The 21,128-nt window shown below is 35.6% G+C and overlaps 3 protein-coding genes and 1 long non-coding RNA gene across 10 annotated transcripts; 2 read left to right on the top strand and 2 right to left on the bottom strand.

Annotated features, from left to right (window-relative positions):
• The first annotated feature begins 1,971 nt into the window (after positions 1-1,971).
• LOC18094124 (inactive poly [ADP-ribose] polymerase RCD1) lies at positions 1,972-10,715 on the top strand. Of its 5 annotated transcripts, XM_024586253.2 has the most exons (9): positions 1,975-2,370; positions 3,569-3,687; positions 4,579-4,664; positions 5,502-6,763; positions 7,598-7,839; positions 8,297-8,457; positions 9,133-9,318; positions 9,409-9,504; positions 10,382-10,715. In XM_024586253.2, exons 4-9 carry the CDS (start codon positions 5,628-5,630, stop codon positions 10,430-10,432), a joined length of 1,872 nt encoding a protein of 623 aa, XP_024442021.1. In that variant the 5' UTR covers positions 1,975-2,370; positions 3,569-3,687; positions 4,579-4,664; positions 5,502-5,627; the 3' UTR covers positions 10,433-10,715. The 5 variants fall into 5 exon arrangements, with proteins under 5 accessions (XP_024442030.1, XP_024442032.1, XP_024442021.1 ...); XM_006368294.3 differs by lacking the exon at positions 4,579-4,664; XM_024586262.2 differs by lacking the exons at positions 4,579-4,664; positions 9,133-9,318 and having other exon boundaries at positions 1,972-2,370.
• On the bottom strand, positions 2,740-3,586 carry LOC127905843 (uncharacterized). The gene is made up of 2 exons (XR_008060315.1): positions 3,438-3,586; positions 2,740-3,215 (listed from the first exon to the last, which is right to left on the bottom strand). It is a non-coding gene; the product is annotated as an uncharacterized LOC127905843 (long non-coding RNA).
• A 2,851-nt stretch (positions 10,716-13,566) lies between the features above and the next one.
• Positions 13,567-17,081, top strand: LOC18094123 (uncharacterized). 2 transcript variants are annotated; one of them, XM_006368293.3, is made up of 5 exons: positions 13,567-13,906; positions 13,993-14,117; positions 14,451-15,070; positions 16,196-16,313; positions 16,762-17,081. In XM_006368293.3, the coding sequence occupies exons 1-5, from the start codon at positions 13,832-13,834 to the stop codon at positions 16,802-16,804; spliced, it is 981 nt and encodes a 326-aa protein (XP_006368355.1). In that variant the 5' UTR covers positions 13,567-13,831; the 3' UTR covers positions 16,805-17,081. The 2 variants fall into 2 exon arrangements, with proteins under 2 accessions (XP_006368355.1, XP_052312292.1); XM_052456332.1 differs by lacking the exon at positions 16,762-17,081 and adding an exon at positions 16,411-16,758.
• Positions 17,082-17,586: 505 nt separating this feature from the next.
• LOC18094122 (uncharacterized protein At1g32220, chloroplastic) lies at positions 17,587-20,930 on the bottom strand. 2 transcript variants are annotated; one of them, XM_024585840.2, is made up of 7 exons: positions 20,688-20,930; positions 20,277-20,379; positions 20,077-20,165; positions 19,836-19,891; positions 19,450-19,596; positions 18,602-18,727; positions 17,587-18,076 (listed from the first exon to the last, which is right to left on the bottom strand). In XM_024585840.2, the coding sequence occupies exons 1-7, from the start codon at positions 20,801-20,803 to the stop codon at positions 17,796-17,798; spliced, it is 918 nt and encodes a 305-aa protein (XP_024441608.1). In that variant the 5' UTR covers positions 20,804-20,930; the 3' UTR covers positions 17,587-17,795. The 2 variants fall into 2 exon arrangements, with proteins under 2 accessions (XP_024441608.1, XP_024441602.1); XM_024585834.2 differs by having other exon boundaries at positions 20,277-20,385; positions 20,688-20,929.
• Between the last annotated feature and the right edge of the window lie 198 nt (positions 20,931-21,128).

Genomic DNA, 21,128 nt, shown 5'->3' with positions numbered 1-21,128 from the left:
TGAATCGGTGTCAACGATACTTTTCTCCATCTATCACTATAATCCAACTATCTCTATCTCTTTTCTCTCAATCAGGAACTAAAAAATAACAAAAATAAACTATTGTACCAAAATTGAATTGGAAAAATACTGAAGGCAACAAAATTGTATAATTTGCATGATTTTTAAAGTTCAAGAACCAAAGTGTATCTTTTGCAAAACTTATGGCATGCTATACATGTTTTAACGCCTTTTCATTTTGGTCCCTCTTCTTTCAATCCCATCTTTTTTCATAAGAAATAAAAATTAGCTGGTCTTTAATTATGACTAAATTGCAGGAAAAAAAAAAGATTTCAAGATCAAATTAAAAAAATATAAAATTCTACACAGCCCATCCATAGTCATGTGTGAAAGGACAAACATGGAGCCTTGCACAATTAAAAAAAAACATGTTTTGTAGAGTAATACTTAATTATTTTGCATAAATTAGAGTCACAACTAGTTTATAGTATTATGCCACGTTGTAGGTTGAATTAAAAAAAATAAATGTAAAAAGTAAATATACGGGCATTGATAATGTATTTCCAAGCATTGAAAAACTTTGATAAAATTAAAAATAAAGGTAAGATGATCAGGATAGAAAAAATTAAAGATAAAAAAAAAATTACTTTAAAATCCACAATTAGCTTATCTACGCTTTGCTATATGTCAGATAAAAAGCATGAGTCAGATTAAAAGTAAATCTTGATTGCAAAAAAAACATATTTGCGAGCAATGTTAATGTTTTGATCAATTTCAAATAAAACTGAAGACATGTTGGGTTGTGTCCTTTCTTGGTTTGAGTTTTGAATTATTGGGCATGACATGATCTAGCAAATCACAGCGCGAAACAATAAACCAAAAAGAAATCTGATTTTACTTTAAAAAATGGTTATATTTTAACGATGTTTTTAAATATTTAGATGATTATATATTAAATAATTTGGGTTAATTTATCAAATAAATAATTTGAAATTATTTTTTATATAATTACACGAAAACAAAAGTACGCATGCGCAAGAAAACCATAGAATTTACTTGCCTATATTTATATCAAAAAAAGAAAAAGGGAACAGATATGCATAGAAAAAAGAAACCAACGTCTTTTGACCGCAATATTTCTTTTGTAATAAACTACATTGTTGTTGTCTATTAGTTTTGAACCACCACGCTCTTAACACGTGACCAGAACATTTATTTTGATACAAATACACATTATTCTATCAGATCTCTAGAAACCAACACTCCTTTACCACTTGATTGCAACAATTTATTCGAAACAAATACACATTAACAATATAGTATACAATTTAACACAAGTTGTCCTAAATATTTTAGATATACTAGGTAATGATCCATTGGTACGATAATGATTATTTTTGTATGGTGCTATAAACCTAAAAAAATCTCAATATTTTAATAAAGTCCATGCAAAATTACCCTCTAGTAATCCTGTTTTTTATGAATTAACCGCGTTCAAAACTTAAATCACATGACTATATACACACCAAAAAAAAATGAAAATGTTTTCGGTTGCTCAAAAGGTGTCCATCGAAGGGACTGGATTTATGTTTAAATAAATATATTTCGAAAATAATAATCTCCATTTTTGTTCCGTTAAAAAGAAGACGAGCAGCTGATTTTGAAACTGGGTGTCAGGAGGAACCCCACCAACCGTTGTGCAAAGACCGTATCGGCACGTACCCCTTTCGTATTCCGATTAATAAGTTTATTTATTTATTATTTTATCATTCCGTTGGCATCAAGAAAAGAAAGATTGACATGGAACACCTGGCAAAATTATCTTCTGCGCCCGTGGGACCCACCTAGTATTAATTAAAATCCCAACACCGCCCTCTCCTTAATCTCGTATTACCGAAACTACCCTCATTAATAATTAAACTCCCCTTTCAACCCCAACATAACTACTGATCACATCTCACCCTTTCCTTAGTTTAAAATAAGCCGACACACAACAACTCCCAAACACCACGTAGCCCTAACATTATCTCCAAGGAACGTTGGGGGGCATTTTGAGTGGTCTTTCTTGCTTTCCGCGCAAGGAAATTAAAGACACGCGCAGCAGGGCGGTGAGTTGATTCAATGCATTAGAGCGAGAGAGAACCACAGAAAACAAAAAAGGACCGCCGACTTAAAATATTACCCCGTCAACGCCAAGGTTTCTCTCAGACTCATCAACGGTGTCGTATAATTGCACTGTTCCTCTTCTAGTGAGTTAGGGTTTTCTCTCTGTCTGATAGGCGCACCGATCTCTCTCTTATGTCCTTACAGAAATTTAGAAAATCAAACCTCGCTAGATCAAAGTAATTAGTCTCTAGGTATCGTTGACAGGTAATATTGTTTCTATTTTCTCTCTCGTCCTTTTCTCTTGTTATGATTCTTTGATATTGAGAGACAATTGATTAGATCGGGTTTGATTTTCACTTTTATCTGTTTTTTCTAGTTTGTTTTGTTGATTGATGTGAGTTTTATGCGTTGATTTTGAGGAATTTTGTTGTTACCTGTGGAATTTATTTTTCACCTTGGATTAGGGTTTTGATTGTTTCGAGGTTGAAAGTTTTATTTTGTGAAAAATTGTGTGATCGAGGTAAGATCAAGGTCAAGAGTCTTAAAAAAGGTCTATTATTTTTTTAAAAAAATTGAGATGATTTTGGGGTTATGATCTGTTTGTTTCTTTGGAGTTGAATTATTAATCCTTCAGATTTTTTTTTTGCCTTGCTTTGATTTAGTTTTTAATTCATAATACTCTAAAAATTAAGAGAACTTTTGACTAAAATATTGAAAGACATAGGGGCCGTGGCTGAAGTTTATGGACGATTTGGGTTCTGATTTGTTTGGTTACAAGAAGATGAATTGAATTTGTTTTCCTAAGAATTAATTTTGCTTTGTTTTGATTATGTATTCCAAATAACTGAAAAGTTGAATTTTGTTGGTTGAGCAAGCAAATATACTGAATTAAATTAAGACTCCAAATAGAAGAATACACTTGTGTGCGCATGTAAGTGCGTATGCCCCCCTGTTGAAAAGCAAATTAGTTATTGGAATTTGAAGCAAGGGTTTTGTGTTTTCCTAAGAATTAATTGTGCTTTGCTTTGATTATGTATTCCAAATAACTGAACAGTTGATTTTTTTGGTTGAGCAAGCAAATATACTGAATTAAATACGTGATTATCTACCTAAATTAAGACTCCAAATAGAAGAATACGAGTGTGCGCGCATGTAAGTGCATATGCCCCCGTGTTGAAAAGCAAATTAGTTATTGGAATTTGAATCAAGGGTTTTGTGTTTTCCTAAGAATTAATTGTGCTTTGCTCTGATTATGTATTCCAAATAACTGAAAAGTTGAATTTTTTGGGTTGAGCAAGCAAATATACTGAATTAAATACATGATTATCTACTTAAATTGAGAATCCAAATATAAGAATACGAGTGTGTGCGCATGCAATTGCGTATTCCCCCCTGTTGAAAAGAAAATTAGTTATTGGAATTTGAAGTAAGGGTTTTGTGCGCTGTTATTTCGATTGTATAGGAGCGGAGCTACTCAAGGCAGTAAAATAAATAACGAAGTGGCTACATCTGTAATTTCGATACGATTATGTTGAAGGGGAACATGTACAAAATGAACACTAACAGCAGTATTATTATTAGGTATGTCTTTCTTTTTGCTTATTATGTCTATCTAATTGTTCTCTTGATTCTTTGTCTACACTTTGTTATTGAAATCTGAAATCTCTTTTTTATGCAAGCATTTTTTTGGAATTATATTTCTTCTTGATGTGAGTAGTGGCAATATTTGCATTGAAACGTTTTCTGCTATAGGTCTCACAATGTTTACCTTGCATGTTTGTCAAAAATCTATTATGTAAGCATTTCTGCTGGCATTTTATGCTGTTTTCAGGGAACTTAGTGTTTTATACTTCTATGGCATATTCTTCATTCAGTATATTTCTTTATTAGAAACCCTTTGTGCCAGGCTTCTCTTATATAATTGAGAAACCATAATGAAGCCTGAAAAATCTGGAAGTTGTTCATTTATTGACCATGTGAATGGAGATATTCTGACAACGTTCAAAATAGCAGCCTCAAAAATACCAAGTTAAAAGAAAGTGTCATGGTCAATGGAAAGGTTTCCATGCAATTTTCTTACAGAAAGTTTTTAGCATGCTGTTCCTTGAACCAATGCATGTTAGAGAACAAATCTGCTGTAACATTTTCAGTCCTCTGCTCTACCAGCTGTGTGCAATCCCAAGCATTTGCGACACATCCGGCTCTTCATTTCTTTAAAACTCATTGGTTCATTTGCCTAAACCCTTTTGTTGGTGGATAGTCTTGACTCATATATGTTATTTAAGTTGTGATAAAGAAATAAGTAAAACTTGTTATGCTCAAAGCTATCAACATGTGTGGTTTGAGCTGTGAAAAAAATAAAAAAGGTGACTTTTTTTTTCCTCGTAGCTTTGCTTGCTTTTGTCTAATATTTTGGAGTACGAAAACCAAATATTTCTAGTCTTAAAAGTATCTGTTTGGTTGTTCAATTAGGCTTTCCAGTTCAGTGACTAGAACTTCTTCACTGCCTCTGAGTATACATCCAGTTCTAGGAAACACTATCTTCAGTTATCTTTGTGGTAAGAGCTATGACCTCTTGTGTTGTTGGCCAGAAGAATAAAGCTGCCTGAAGGCACTGATTCTTTATTGAATCAGTTGATCCTAATTATTCTTTTCTATCCTCCTGTAGTCATCTTGTTTTGTAACTTTGAAGTGTGATTGTTTAATGAATCGATAATTCATTTGTTATAGGTGTGGAGGCAAGTTACTAGCAGATTTCTATATATATTAGGGAACAGTTACTGCAACTTCCATGCGGTTAGTCTTTGAGTGAAAGTTGTTTTAGGGTAGAAGACTGCATGCGGAGCCTCTCATTTGCTATAGGCATCAAAGCAGGTTACTATTACTTCGACATGTATTAGGAGTGGCTTGTACAACTTCCCTTTGGTTATTCTTCAAATGAAAATTGTTTCTGGTTAGGAGACTACATGGGAAAATTGTTTCTGGTTAGGCTACATGTTGCTTGAATGAAGATCGTTGTCATATTTATAAATTGATTATTGCTCCTCAAAGCAGATTGTACCTTTTTAAGGTAGATAACATAACATGCTCTCCTCTCCATTTCATCAATCACCATGGTTGTCCATTTAGTTAGATTATGATGTTGAACTGTTTTAAGTGCTCTGGCTTCTGTTTTTCTGCTTCGAGATCCAAAACTATGTGCTTTTCCAGGTAAAGAAGACCACAGTGATTTGCTACATGCTTAACAATGTGGCATTTACTGGTATATGTATCACACTGGATTGATTGCATCCTTGTGCATGAATTGGTTTGTAGATCTGTATCTTTTGTGTATAACGTGGTGCTGTGTGGATTTTACACGTGATCAAATTTCCTAACAAATGTTTGTTATCCAGGATTTGCCAGTCATCTTCAATGGCATCGTGTCTTTGAAACTGGCTGGAGGCTAGTTTTGTTGCATCTTTTTAGCTTTGAACTTTTGGATTTAAAGTTCTTGATAAGGATTAATATAGTAGGTAGAAATGGAAGCCAGGATCGCAAAGGTGTTGGATAGTAGTCGTAGAGTTATGCTTGGGGTGAAGAGAAAACGAGCATCCCGCAATGCAGCATATTTTTCTGGTGCTTCTCATACGGTGTTGCCTGAGTGGCTCACTCTGAATTCAATCCATAAGCCAGGGAAACGCAAGAAATTGGACGGAAGCCAGAGCAAGCCTTGGAGCTGTGGGCATCCTTCTAGACGGTCTTTACTTCGGTGCTACTCAAACTTCACGAGGACTGGGGTGCCACAGCGTCTGATGTGTTATCAGAATGAGGAATGGACTGATTTCCCTAAGGATCTTGTTACTTTGGTTAGGAAAGATCTTCAAGGGAAGAAGGCAGTTGTTGAGGTTGAGTTGGAGGGCCGCCGCTATGTTATCGACTTCTTGCATATGTTGCGAATGGACATGAAGACAGGTATTCAGCAACCAATTGCCTGGATTGATGAGGCAGGTGGCTGCTTCTTTCCAGAAATCTATGCTGATGAAGATGAACCACATCTGTGCTGCCAGCATGATTGTGCAAAAGATCAAGGGTCCATTTTTAGGGAGCCTCCTGGGTCCCATGAGATCAAGCTGCAGCTTGAAATTGATATAAATGGAGGGGATCAGTCAAAGTTGGAGTGTAGTGGAGAGTCAAATGGTCTTGTCAAGCATATCCAAATTGCTCAAAAGCCTACGAGCGACCACCATCTTGTAGAAGTGGGGGATAGTTACAACAGGAAGACTGGTGAAAAAATTGTTGAATCTAATGAGGAAAACCAACAGATTAAAGCAAATTTAGTCACTGGGACCGAATCTTTTACGCAAATGTTGGATTCTGATACTGTGAAGAAGATCTTTGTTACAAGTATGAACCCTTTTGGTGGTGCAGACATAGTAGATATTTCTCGCTGCTCTAGTACTTTAATGCCAGTTCGATTTGAGCTTTTCCAGAAGCAGATTGAACTAACAGAGAAATATCGTGGAGATGCAAATGTTCGATATGCTTGGCTTGCTTCTTCCAAAGGAGCACTCTCCACTATCATGTTGTATGGGCTTGGACATTGTGTGCCATGCACAACAAAGTCCGAACATGGCATTGGCGTTCATCTCTCTGCAGCAAACTTTTGTCACACCAGGTTGGATGTTTTTTCTGTTTTATCATTTCATCTAATGTGGGAAAAGCCAGTTGTATTCTAACTATAACACCAGTAGATCATCATGTTAAACAGGGAATTAAGTTTTTTAAGGTAAAATGTTCACTTTCCTCTAGACAGTAGCTCTAGATTGGCTAGAAAATTGTCCTCTTCTTTTAAAAGTAGAGCTCCTTTTGCTTGTCAGTCTGATTTTGGAAAGTTAATTTGGAGATTGCTAAACTTTCCATGCTATTCACCAATGCTATAAAATTATGTGTTGCTCTGAAATCTTTTATTGTTCAATACAGTTATCTTATTAGATTTAGCCAAATTACTTATAATAGGGTTGTTATCAGGAGCTGCCTATTAATCCTCTCTTTTGAAGACTGTAACATGAACACTGATAAAGCTTCATTTTTGAGTCTTCTCATCTGCTAAGTATGAAGATGCAAATGATTTTTTTGTATATAACTTCATGCATTTCACATATCTTCCATCTATTATATTAGTGTGGAGTTTCCTGGTTTGTGTTTTTCTTGTTAAAAATTTCTGAAAGGGAAGAGTTTGAGTTATTTATTCCTTAAACAGTTTAATCCAGATCAATGCCATGTGTTAACTTGAAATGCTCCTTCAAACCTTTTGTAGTAAGAATTACTTAAAAGATATTTCCATGTTTTGCTGCCTTTACAATGTACCACCTGCCTTGAGAAGTGCATGTGATGCTTTTTTGTGATAGTTTTCTTATATGATTGGTTTTAACTTTGTTTTACTATTGAGGTTCCTTTTCTTTTTAATACTGTGCTATTGAGGTGGATTCAACTTTTGGTTTGTTTACAGTGCAAATTATTGTGATGTTGACGAAAATGGAGTGCGGCACTTGGTATTTTGTCGAGTAATAATGGGAAATATGGAGCTTCTTCAGCACGGGAGCCGACAGTTCCATCCCAGTAGTGAGGATTTTGATAGTGGAGTGGATGATCTTGAAAATCCAAGAGAGTATATAGTCTGGAATATGAATATGAACACCCACATTTATCCAGAGTTCGTTGTTAGTTTCAAGTTCACTCCCAACTCAGAAGGTGATATGCTACTTCTTCTAGAGGTTTCAGTTTTGGCACAAACAATTTCAACACACACACACATGCACGCATGTATGGCATATAAATATATAGATGTCTTCTAGGATTTGAATGAAATCCTTGCTCTTGTTGGATGTGTGCTCCTCAATCATTAGTGATTTGTTGGATGGAGCATGGCCAATGTATTCTGGTGGTTGGAAACAAGTGCCATTTCAACAGTCCAACCTCCTTTGATGCTGAAATTTAAAAGGATGCTAGTTTTAAGATGAGGTTTCATCCATGATGTGGAAATATCCTTTTGGCTGGGTTCTATTACGTTCATGAGATCAATCAACATGTCAAGCATTGATTCAATGACTTTGTCAGCAGCGTTATCTGCAGATGCTGTATGAATACCTCTGATTTTCTTTTTGCAACTTTTTTAGCACTTTTTTAGCACTGTGTGTTTTTTCTGCAGGGTTTCTGGTTGGGAGTGAGAGTAAGCATTCTGTTTCTGGCGTGACCACTTCTTCTAATGGAGGTCAGGGATGTTTACCAGTTGAGTCCCCTGCAGTTGATCTGAATGTACCTGTAGAGTCTTCTGCAGTTGATCTTAATAAGTCCCCTGCTGCTGATATGGTATGGGTACTGATATTGTTCTGGCACTATCCTTTTTTATGTATATTTGTTGGGTTTCTTTATCCATTGTTTTCTATGCAATACATAGCAGGTGAAAATTTGATGTTGGTTCTGCTTGTTCTATTTGGGGAGACACATGTTTCTTCATTTACCTGCAAAAGTATGGTCAATTTTAGACAAAAGACAACTGACCTTATGCAACAGAAAGCATAAAATATGAAATGAAAGTTGAATGGTTTAGAGTTAATACTTCTAAACTTGAGTCTAACATAGAGCTGCCTGTGCAATGAGAAGTTCTGGAAATAACGGCAACTGTTGCGGAGTAGTACATACCTTAAAAAGGAGTGTGACTGAGAAGGCTTTTACTATTGGTAATTATAAGGGGTAGATGGTATTTGAAGAACCAAAAGCATATCGACTATACTTTTGGTTTTGAACTGTGCAAGCTAGAATGATAGATGAACTGTTTAAATATTAAAAGGCAATCAAACAGTTCCTTACATTGAAACGTGCAAGCTAGAGTATATGGATATGGTTGCCTGGACATTGTATGTCTTATTTGACAAGATTACTAATTCAGTATTGTTGACTAGTTTCACCTGGAGCTTTTGGCTCCTTATGTATGTTTATAACTGTGCCTGAGCTACTTAACGGTCAACATTTGTCATCTTCAAGGGAAGCGAAATTCAACCAGTTTCGGGTTCTGGGAGATCTCTTGGAAAATCACCAAGTCTGAGTTCAAGCAATACAAGAACCCCTAAATCTCCATGGATGCCTTTCCCTATGTTGTTTGCTGTGATTTCAAATAAAGTTCCAAGCAAAGACATGGAACTCATAACTAACCATTATGAACTGTTCAGGGTATGTAAAATGGCATGCTCTGCTGTTATCTTCTGTTCTAATTCAAATGTTTATCATGATTAGGTGATCACCTTTTGTTTTCCTTTTCAGGAGAAGAAGATAAGCAGGGAGAATTTTGTCAAGAAGTTGAGGTTGATTGTTGGAGATGCTTTACTGAAGTCGACAATTACAAGTCTTCAAGGCAAGGTATGTTATAATTTGTGTTCATGTTTTGCCTTATTTTGGGACATCCAGTGCTAGTCTTCTGGTGGTATGATTATCAGGTGGACCTTAACTTGCTTAGCTGAAAATTCCTTAGTTTGTTCAGGGGCAGATTTGAAGAGAGCCCCAGCTAAACTATTGGCTACTAAAAATCTAGAACTTCTATTGATGCAGTTTATTCATTGATAGGTTCATTTCCATTTGATTTCAGTTAGAAGTGGAACTTTTGAAACTGATGAACATATGACAGACTTATTCTGCTGCTGCTTATTTATCTAGTTTGTCCCAATGCTACTGTCCTGTTTGTTATGGGAATGTCTTCTGCAACTGTCCTGTTTGTTATGGGAATGTCTTCTGCAACTGTCAGAATTTTAAGTTTAATGGTCTGAATGTGTTTTTGGTGTTGTGGAAACATATTCCATAATTCATGAACATAATCTTTTTAAAGCTATCCTTTCCTTGTATGTCTTTATGAAATGGACTGCTATGAGGAGTATAGCATTGCTCATTTACTTCATCTTCAATAATTTGGTTTTCTCTATGTGCTTTTTGTTTTGGGTTGGGGAACAGAATTGCTTTCATCTTCAATCAGTAACTTAAGCTGCCTTAGGTTGCATACCAAGTACATGAATACTGACCTGTGGCTACAGTAAATGTCTAAGTTAAGGTGTAAAAATTAAAAAACTACAGAAGAAGAATGGTGCTGATAAGCCATCCCTGTCATATAGTATTTATATTGGCAATTCATACAGAATATATATAGTATGGGAATATCTATTTTCAGGATTAATATTTCTCCATAAATCCGTGTGAGGGAATCTTGATTTTAATCACCTGACACAGCTTTTCTGGCTTTATGCAGTTGCCATCCGAGTGTGAAGTCCCTGTGGCTAAACCAGCTGCAGAAGGCTAAGTGGTGTTTTGAGCACAGCCAAAGCACCCTTAATGCCTGCTGTTTGTCGGAAATTGAGGTGAAGTTTGTTTGATGCTTGCTTGCTAGAATGCGTCGACATGAATTTGTGAATATCCTGTCAAAGGACTGTAGGTCTTAGTTTATCTAGAAACTGCTAGGTTATTTCGGTAGTCACCCTTTTGTTAGTGATGGATTACTTGACTTGCTTATGACTCTACTTATTTGTCTTGTTTTGCTGATCATGTCCCAGCTTGGTTAATAAACATTTGGATTGTTTTGGTGTGGTGGGGTTTTCCTTAATTGGTGGTCTGAAGCTACTTTTCAAAAGAAACCGCGCATATTATTCTTGAAGAAACTATCTAACAAATCTTGAACAGGTTTAACGCCGTTCATTGCTTGCTTGTTTGAATAACGAGTTTTGTCCCACCTATAAGGGTCCCACGGGAAGAAGAGGGTTTCCTGAGGTTGGGGAGTGGTGATCAATAGTGTGCATCGATCTGGGTGGTGGTTGGTGAGAGGTCTGGGTAGCAGGATCAAAGCACAAGATGTGATCCTAAAAAATAGAGAAAAAAATAGCATGGTCCAAGAAAAAGCAAGCCTACACACGCTTAGACTTGGAGGTAGCTCGGAATCGAGTTACAAACAATGATTTACTAAAATTTTGATATTTAAATTAAGTTTTTTTTATGTTTATAGATTAATTTTGATGGGTTCATATTAAAAATAATTTTTTTAATATATTTTTAAGTAAAAAATATTTTAAAAAATAATTAATATAATGTAGCTCCTGTTCTTTCAATAATTTAAAAAATAATCAAGACATTGTTTTGGGTTATAATGCTTTTTTTTTAAGTATATAAAAATTTGCTATCAACATCATCAACCAACTCTGACACATGGATGACATGAATGCCCATGGCAAAGAATTTTCATTGATTTTTAATGAAGATAAAAAAAAAAAAACTCAGGAGTAGAAAAAAAGTTGCTCATCTTTCTTATGCAAGAGTTATGAAATTATTGATGATTTCGAAGCTGGTTTTTTTAATTAGTTAAAATGTTTCCAACCTCTGTTCTTTCTTTATTTACCATGATATTGTTTTCTCGGTTTAAAAACCATATTAGATAATAATATTATTATTTATTTAGGCTTTGATTTTTAAATTTATTTTATTAAAAAAATCAATATGATTTGCCAAGATTAAAAATAAAAGAGTGCAAGCTTTAATTACGTCCTTTTCAATCCTGCTATTCACTTCAAAATCCCGCGATTTTTTAATATAATTGAATTTTAATGAAATTCTAGTGTTGTAGCGAATATTTCATCTATGAAGAAAAATCTAGAAGCCAGAGAGCAAACTTCTTGATAAAATAAATTTGGGTGCTATACTAACCTTTTCAACATTTGTTATAAAAAAATGTTATAGTAACCCTAAATAGAGTTATAAGGACACCCATTATGCAAAATGCATCAGAAAAACATTATAAAGTTTCGTGACAGGAATTAATTTTAGAGAATTAAAATATTAAAAAAATATAAATATATTAAAAACACACACACAAAAACAAGGAAGAAGCAGCTTAGCTGCGTTAGGCCTAGGTGGTGGGATGCTTGGCCCATACTTGTGCCCCTAAGTGGGGGTGAGAAGAAATATGGGACAACGCGTCATCCACCAGTGAATGACACATTGCTTGGTGTAATTACTCTGATGTCCTTTTGATCATTGAAAGATCAAGGGTTGGTTGTTGGTTTTGGTCCCCATGATCCATTTTGTTCATCATTTTTCACGCGCCAAATATCCATAAATCATCTCTAACCTTAAAATACATTTTAATCAACCAAAATTACTAAATAAATAAATAAAAAATTATTTTATCGAGCACGATCTACTCTTACCTACCATGTCAGAACCTATAAACACCATCGATAAAACTCTCCTTGTTAGGTCAAATCCATCGACACTAATTTCGGCGAGCTTTTGTGGATGGAATGTAACTGGACGATGTTTTCCCTCTCCTTCATACCTTCTGCCGCTTGTTTCTTCTATCTCAATATTCATGAACTGTACTGTAAGACAAATAAAGTTTAGGTATTAGGCCACACAAGCCTCAAAACCCAAGAATCAAAGCAAAATAATGAGCTTTGACTCTTTTTGGTTTTTATTTTAAGATTTTCTTGGTTTGATATCTAGATTCGGTTTTTGCAGTTAATTTTATGTGAGGTTTAATTTAATTTAATTTAATTATTATTATTATTAATGCGGCTACTCGATTAAAGGGGTAGAATTTGTCACTACTTTTATTCTTCATTTACAAATGGTGAAGGTAGGACCGCAATTGTAAAGAGAATGAGCAGAGTCACAGAGACCATGGCGTCAAGTTAAGCTTTTGATGGGAGTCTTCCTTCTTTGCTCCCCTCTGAGCAATTTCATTGTGAAAAAGCAGCGACTCAAAGCGCATGCCTAGAAATGAAAGTGCCTATAGGCTATACTATTAAGGGTGATAAAACAACAGTGTATACCAATCATTAAAGCAACTCCTGTGATACGCCTTATCAGGAAGGGGACACGTATCTTTGTCCCAATTCTTCAAGGGTGGACTATGTTGGTTAGCTTCCTCCACAATCTTATGGAATTCAACTGGCCCACCTGGTGGCATTCTTATCAATCTCAGAGGATGCTTCCCTCGAACTCTTCTTTTGCTACTGATTTCCATGACAACACGATCAGGCACCACGAATGAAATCCCAAACCTTCTTGGCTGAGCTCGTATTGCCCACAAGTTAACTTGCCTCCTTGTTTTTTGTTTTGCTACACCCACAGGTTGCATGATACATATATCAGTGATATCCAATAAATTAAAAGGAAGGTAATTAAGATAATAGGCTAGATTTGATAGCCTTGATTTGGTGTTGGAAGATGATTAAAGAAATTTGCAGAGTTGGGTTTTGGTTTAGGATGAACTTGCACAGCTTTTGGGTGGGACTTTTATAAGCATACCGCGTGTTAAATCTGGTTCTACAAAACATTAAAATACCAGGGATGCTAGTTCATTTCTGATAGCTTGTTCACTGGTTTTGCTAATGGTTTTATAGCAAAAACAGGCACACTAATCACTATGGCTGGCGCTTGCCCTGTAAGTTTCGACAACTGCCCGTGCGCCAAAGTCCAATGGTCGAAGTAGTTGGGGATGGGGCATATATGGGCACCCCAATAGATAGTTTCAATGGGCTGAAAATGCACAGACGGTCACACTTTGGGCCTAAATGGGCTGAATTGCTTTGAGATGGTCTCCTAGGGTGGAGTTCACTACTTACATGACTCCGCAAGCAGAGGTAGGGAGCAGGGAAGAGAGAGAGAGAGAGAGAGAGAGAGAATTGGGAAGAGAGAGAGGGGAAAGTAAATGGGGAAGGAAGGGGAATTGTGGGATGATTCAGCTCTCATCAACGCCTTCGACGATGCCATGTCCAAGTACAAGGTCCTCTCTCCTTCTCTCTATACTTTTCACTTTTTTTTTTTGAGTTTTATTCCTTATTATTAATTTTTACTTTTCTAATTTTGCAGAAAATGCATGGAAAGAAAAGAATCCAGGATAAATCAACTGATGGAGGGAAATTTGGTGGCGGCACCGAGGATGAAAATGCCTCTGCTATTACTAGGGTCGATGAAAGTCTGGATGGGACTGTTAAGTAAGTACTGTGTACCTATAATATAAGATAGCTTAAATCCCTTTTGGTCCTGGAGGACTTTATTGTTTTCTCCTTGTATTTGTTTTTGAGTTGTTGAAGAATAAGATATGAGAATAACACTTAGATAGTTGATAGGTGCTTTGAGAAAATGGGCTTGAATTTACTTGCAACATTTTCCTATTCGGTATTGATATGAAGCTTAAGTTGAATTTTATATAAAATATAATTTGAGTTCTTGATAGAGAGTGCTTATTCACCTACATGATTCTTTTATTTTTATGGTATCTGCTTTTCTGGGATCTGTTTTCATTTCTTGTGATTTTTAAAATGTAGGGAGGCAGATGAGAACAGCAATGTTACATCGAATACTGTCACAGAATTGGAAGAGACTGAAAACCTTGCACCGGCCAAATTAAATAATTGTGTAGATTCACTTGGACCTGAGCCATATGTAGATCCATCAAATGGTGGTGTTCACGCACAAACTCTCAGTGGTTTGTATTCACATGGTGCAGAAGATTATAACCAGTTACTCGGCCAGTACTATGAGCTTGAGGAGAAGAGGCAAAGGATTCTACAGCAACTTAATCTGCATGGTGGTTATAACTACCAATATCCTGCTGAAGGTTCAGGTTCTGGTGGTTATTGGGGAACCTGTTCTGCTTCTCAAGATCAGTCGGTTGCTGCAACCCAAGCTTCACTCTCCCCTCTCATCTGTTCTTGTTGCCCTTATGCTTGTCATTGTTCAGTGGCTCCATGCTCTTCATTCTCATCTTGTACTTTTGGTGGGACATCTCTTGGTAAAGCATGTACTGATTCTTCTGCCATGATGAACCCTGGAAAGTCTTTCCCTCCCATAGATGATGACATTGTGAAAACAGCAATGGATGCTGCAGAAAGAGCAATGTCATCCATGACAATGAATACTCCTGTTGTCAACTCCGATATAGAAGGTAAACATGGTTTTTTGAAAATGATAAAAATGTCAATCAAGAAAAGAAATGTTTTAGAATTTAATCAGAACTTTGTGGATAACATGACAGTATTAAGCAGTCGGCTTTGAAATGGAATGTCATTTAGGTTTTATTTCAAGTAACTGGAATAGCGGGCATGGCCGAAACAAATCCTCAGATAGTGAAATGTGTTTTATTTAAATTTTGAAGCATATTTTTACACCTAAAGTACCCCAACCTCTCTTTTCTAGATACATACATGCATATATTCGAATTTCTATACATGATGAACTTGCAGTTTAGTTTCTTTAGTTAGGTTGTTCATGAATTTAGTTTCTTCAGTTAACTAGTTGTTTTGTTATGTAATAAACTGTTAGTCTAGAAAAACCGTGCTTTCTTCCCAGTTTTCAAGTAATTTAAGTTGTAAGATGGAGTTTTCTGGTTACTTGTATAGTATAAATTGACTTAATTATGAAGGTCTCCGATCCTCGTCTTGCTACATGAAAATATAGAAAGCAAGAAAGTGAGAGAAGCAATCACTTACCGTAGATGAGTTATTTTAAATTTGTGCATCAGTTTGTAAAGGAGAATACTTCACTGTGACAGTTGTTCTTTTTCATGTTACTTATATAGTCTTTAATTTGAGAGTTTTGGTTCTCATAAAGGAACCATATACTTTTACTGGAAGACTTTGGCCGTTTGATCTTGAGCTTCATAGGACCTTTTCTGACACCTAGTATTAGCCTTCCAATTTCCATTCAACTCTGAAAAGATTTAAATAATAGTTTCGCTCTTAGAAGAAAAGTTTCTTTTTTCAAAAACTTAAAATAAGTGGACATCCTTTTTCTTTCACCGTCTGTTTTCAAAATTTTTACTTATTTTTTCAATAGATTTCGGCCCATGTAATTCAGAGGAACTGAAACTACAAATAAAATTGTAAATCTGGGGCAAAACTCTAAGTCAATACTTTGAAAGTGAAGTGGCAGATGATCTTTAATTTTTTTTAATAGAACTAGCTTATATGAATGGTTGAGAGAGATAAATTTGAATATGCTCAAGAAATGAAGCGCCCTTTGGATGTGTCTTTGTTTCACTATTGTATTTTTTTTTCCCACTATTTTGCAGGCAATAAAGCTGGGAACAGGAAAGATAATGAAGGGGAAATAACTGAAAATACAAGCTCTGAAACGGATCTGACAGTTGTATTAAACGCTTGGTATTCTGCGGGCTTCTACACTGGGAAGTAAGCAATTTTTTCATGTTTGTTTTTATGAATAAATTGCTTTCTGAATTATTATGGTCTATATTGGAAAATCTAGTTCCAACAGAATGCTTGTCAGGTAGCATGTAAATGGAAAAAATTGATCCACAAAAATTCATGTGATCCAATAATAGCTTAATTTGTCGAAGGGAAGCAGAGGAAGTAGAGTGGATCTGCATGTGGCTAGCCATCAAGGGTTCTGGCACTCTGCTAAGAAAAATCTGTATAAAAGAGCAGCGTTGATCATGAATTGACTGACTTGAATCCTTGGTGTCTGCTCACCAAAGAATTTTTTGAATCCAACTGATTAGATTCTCTGGTATCAATAAGTATGGCACTTGAGCACCTTGAAGTTTTAACTGATGGTGACAAGTGATTATACAATGTTATGTCCTTTAACTTGTTAAAACTTTGGTGTTTTCTGATATAGGTATCTTACAGAGCGATCCATTGCAAAGAAATGGCATGGCTAAGTATTCTTTATCCATGCAGAGCAGAGGAAAAGTGGTTTTGCAACAAAATTTTGGTCCAATATGGAACACTAGTTTGTAATTCCTTAGTGTAGATTCTGATGTATCACTGATTTATAGTTACCAAAATCGAGCTCAAAAGAAGCAACTTTTGTGTTATAGCTACAGTTGCATAAGTTGGGGTTTTATAACACTTTGCTGTACTCATTACTTCCAGTCAGGAGAAATTATATGGCTCAACTACCATGTGAGGGTAGTCCCCTCACAAGCAGATTCACAATTATGCTTGGAAAAAAAAAAAAAACAAGATTCACTAGGAAAATGCCTCTATAAGGGCATCCAAATCCCAAAATATTATGATATGACCAATTGGTAGTTTGCTTTGATCAATTGTGACTACATTCCCTTTTTGGAGAGATCCTCGGTGGTTAATTCTGAGGGAAATTCCTGTTTCAAGTAGGCACTTTAGGCTTGATTTAATTCTGCTAGCGAGCAACCTTGCCTGATTCCCCGAATTCAGAGATATCCATCGTCTAACATGATGCCAAGTTCATTTTCTCCCATGCTTGTGCCATGTACTAGAAACCCTTCTGTTAATTGAACACTTCTATTTTCGATGTCAATCAATGGAGTATAATTTATCTAAATTAAACGGTGTGAGTAAAATTAAAAGTAAAGTTTATAATAATGAATCATATAATAAATTGAAAAAACACATTCCATTTTGACGAATTATTGAAAACACGAGATGCAGATAAAAAATGCCCTACGCTATTGGAAATCTGTTGAATTCAGAAGTGTTTGTGTATTCACTTGTGCTTGTGGAGGAAATTTGAGCATATCATTACAGCTAATCCATCCATGGAAAATATCACATTTGTGGATTACACTTGGTTTTGTATATATTTAATTCAGGCAAAGTTGAGGTAAAAGGCATTTGTTAGTAGATATGTTGGTTTTCAATAATCTTCTCTTTCTTGCTCTGGAAATCAATTCACACTTTCACCTTTGCTGCAGCTTCCTTGATTTGTTCAATTGTGAATACACCGAAGAAGTCATCATCTGTCACTGCATTTACTACCGCAAGCGCCAGATCGTCAACATTAACAGGAGGTGCCAACAGGAGATCGGATGCTGGAAGGGAACTTAAGGGTTTGGTGAAGTTCTCGATAGCACTGAGAATTCTCTCTGCCGGTTGCCCAATCAAATCCAGAGGAATCTCAAAACCATCAACCCTCCTTTTTCCATAGATGAAACCAGGTCTTAACACTACACCTGAGGAAATTCTCATTCAAGATAAATGAGAAGCAATACAGAGGTCAAAAGAATTGCTCGGAACCATGAGTGGAAAGAATGGATTAGCTAGAAGGCAAACCCTTCAATAAGGAGGGGATGGATTTTAATACAATCCCTCTAAGTAAAAAAAGAAGTCAGTATGATGATAGCATTGATCATTCTCCCATTTTTTTGCTGAAAACTCAGCAGCAATCAACTACTTCACATTAAGTGCAGTAGCAAGTGCATTAAAAACATTCTATTGATCAGCATGCAGCAAACATGAGCACGCTCAATGTTCATTAATCATTCGCTTAATGATTTCTTTGTGCTCATTGATTTCGTAGTTAGTTGATCTTAAGATGCAAATGACTAGCTTAGACAAAATGCTTTCCAAACAAATTTCTACTTTCTCACTTGCTTTTCACACAAAACCAGTAACCTAATACTACAATGTACACATTACAGCATTATAAAATTTTTGGAAACACGACTACAGTTGGAAAAGGCCCATTATGAACTTACCCGAGTTGGGATATTTGGAGAGAACCTCTGCCTCTGCCTTCCTCTTTCCTGTGAAGTATCCAGTTGACAGTACAAATGATGGTAGATTGTAATCATGCACTGAGATGAAGATAAACTTGGGAATTCCTGCAAAAAGAGAGAATTAAGGTTGTAAGTAATCTGCAGGAATAAAATTCTAGATTAACAGAGGTTTATGGCATCTAACCAAGAAATCTTAACAGAACTATGTTTTAATCAAATACTGGCATTTTTTATTGGTGCCATTATTAAAATAAATTAATCCTGATTGGTAGAATGTTCTCAGTCCACAATGATTTTGTTACTTAGAGTCCTCGGGAAAGGAATATAAATGCCTGCTTTAGTTTCTTTCTAGCATATTTCATTTCTGTAATGTTCATTACAGGGTCTAAAACATTGAAACTTAAGAAGCCAGTCAATCTTAAGTAAGAATTGCTATTCTTGCTCTCAGATTTGTGCCCTGGAGGCCATAATTGAAATAGAAAAATCCATGAAAACACAGCCACCATTTCAATCTCAATGCTGCTATCAACTTCTCTTCTATCATTTCTTCTCTTTTCTCTAAGATATAAATACACAAAGTTGTGTCTTTGTTTAAAACTTCCACTGCCTTTTTTCTCCATCTCCTTTTCTGTTAAGTCGAAATCTATCTGTACATATACTTGAACCTAATGTTTTCTTGCAACCAGCACAGATTTTGAGCAAGTCCCCTCCTGGCCCTTCTTAAGGGGTTGGTCACAACGTAAACAGGCAAGTCATTAACTGGGAAGAACTGATTGTTTTGCAAATTAAGACAAAGATTTAAGTTCACCAGAACTGACAATTCTTACCAAATTCTTTGGCAGCATTGACAGAAACAATGTTAGCCTCGCCATTAATTCTTTGCATCTGCTCCTCGCTACCAAAACCTCCAATTGTTGAAACAACTGCAGTGGCCCCAAATAGTATCTCATCCCAGTTTGTATAGAAAACATCTCCTGCATGATATGAAAACAAATGCATGAGATAAAACTAAGCAAAGTGTAGACTCCTAATCAGAACAAATTTAAGATAGTAAGAGCACACAACCAATTCAGAATTATGCCAAAATCTTAAAAAAAATTCCAGAACTGATCTAAAAATCTGCTTAAGGAACCAAGGGCTTGCTGATTATGATCCTAAAAGCTGATTCACGACACATCAACCTATTATAGACTGGGTAAATTATAGAACATGCCTGGTATCCAAGTAACCTGATCTATCCATGAACCAGGGTAAGTAGGGCGCCCTGACCTGTAGAATGAATCAGAGTTTCAGACATGAAAAAACTAAACATGATAAAGAAAACAACAAAACTGTAAACAAGTTTGTTTACAGGTAGCCAATGCTTTGACATGGGTAGCAGTTACATAACAAAGAAATCCACATAACCCCAAAAGAAACATGTACGCATCAATTATGAGGAGAAGATCCCTCACCTGCTTAAGCTTATAACTTCTATGCCCTTGGACACAGCAGCCTTGCATATGGCAGAACCCACAAAACCACTACCTCCTAGGACTACAACCTACTAGGAAAAGCACAGCAGTGGGTAAGTAAAAGAGACCAAATGTGAGCTAAAAAGAAAATAATACAAGCAAATAGAAGAAAACACCGATCCAGTGGTGCCAAATTTTACCCTTTCGGTCTTTACATCAGCCACAACATCAATTGTTGTGGATCTGAAGTCATCTTTTACGCCTGCTTCTGCATAGCTGCACTTTACAACAGACTTGCACAAACTGGAACTAGAGAGTCACGCTGCTTAGTTATTTTCAGTCTTAAAATCATAAGAAATCCACACCCAAAAATAATTAATATATATATATATGCAACGATATTTAGGCTTCAATTTCACTAAAATGCAAGCTAATTGTTATGCTAATCTGTCCACCAATTCGACTTAGAATTTAATAATACGCTCTCACTTACACAACCGAATTAATGGAAAAAAAAAAGAGCAAATAAAATTCACAGCATAGACAATAAATTTCATTTCAAAATTTAACCTTCATGAAAAATATAAAATAAAAGGCAAGAGAGAAATTACCGGTGGTTAAGAGAAAGCGAACTTAGCCGAGAAGGAAAGAAAGCTCGAGGGGAGGAGGAGGAGGAGGAGGAGGAGCCAAGGGTGGGAATGGTAGAGAAGGATAAAATGGACGCCATTTTTTATAATTAGTTTTTGGAACCTGGAGGAGTTTTATAAGTCGGGCAGTTCAGTTGAACAACAACACACAGAAAAAAGAAGTACAAAATCTAAAATGAGGCTAGGAGATTGTTTGGTTTGTCTTGGAACTTGGTTCAGCATGTTTTTGAATAATTTAATTTATTTTTAAAAATTAGTATTTTTTGTGCTTTTTATTATTATTTTAATTAAAAATAAAATTTAATAAATAAAAAAATATTATTTTAATAAATTTCTTAATAAAAAAAACACTTTGCCGTCCTTCCGAATAGACCTAAATCAAGGAAATACATACGTTAAAAAAAG

Source organism: Populus trichocarpa, chromosome 1 (assembly GCF_000002775.5).
Source record: "Populus trichocarpa isolate Nisqually-1 chromosome 1, P.trichocarpa_v4.1, whole genome shotgun sequence".
Taxonomy (NCBI): Eukaryota; Viridiplantae; Streptophyta; class Magnoliopsida; order Malpighiales; family Salicaceae; genus Populus; species Populus trichocarpa.
This window is presented reverse-complemented; position numbering and strand designations above follow the sequence as displayed.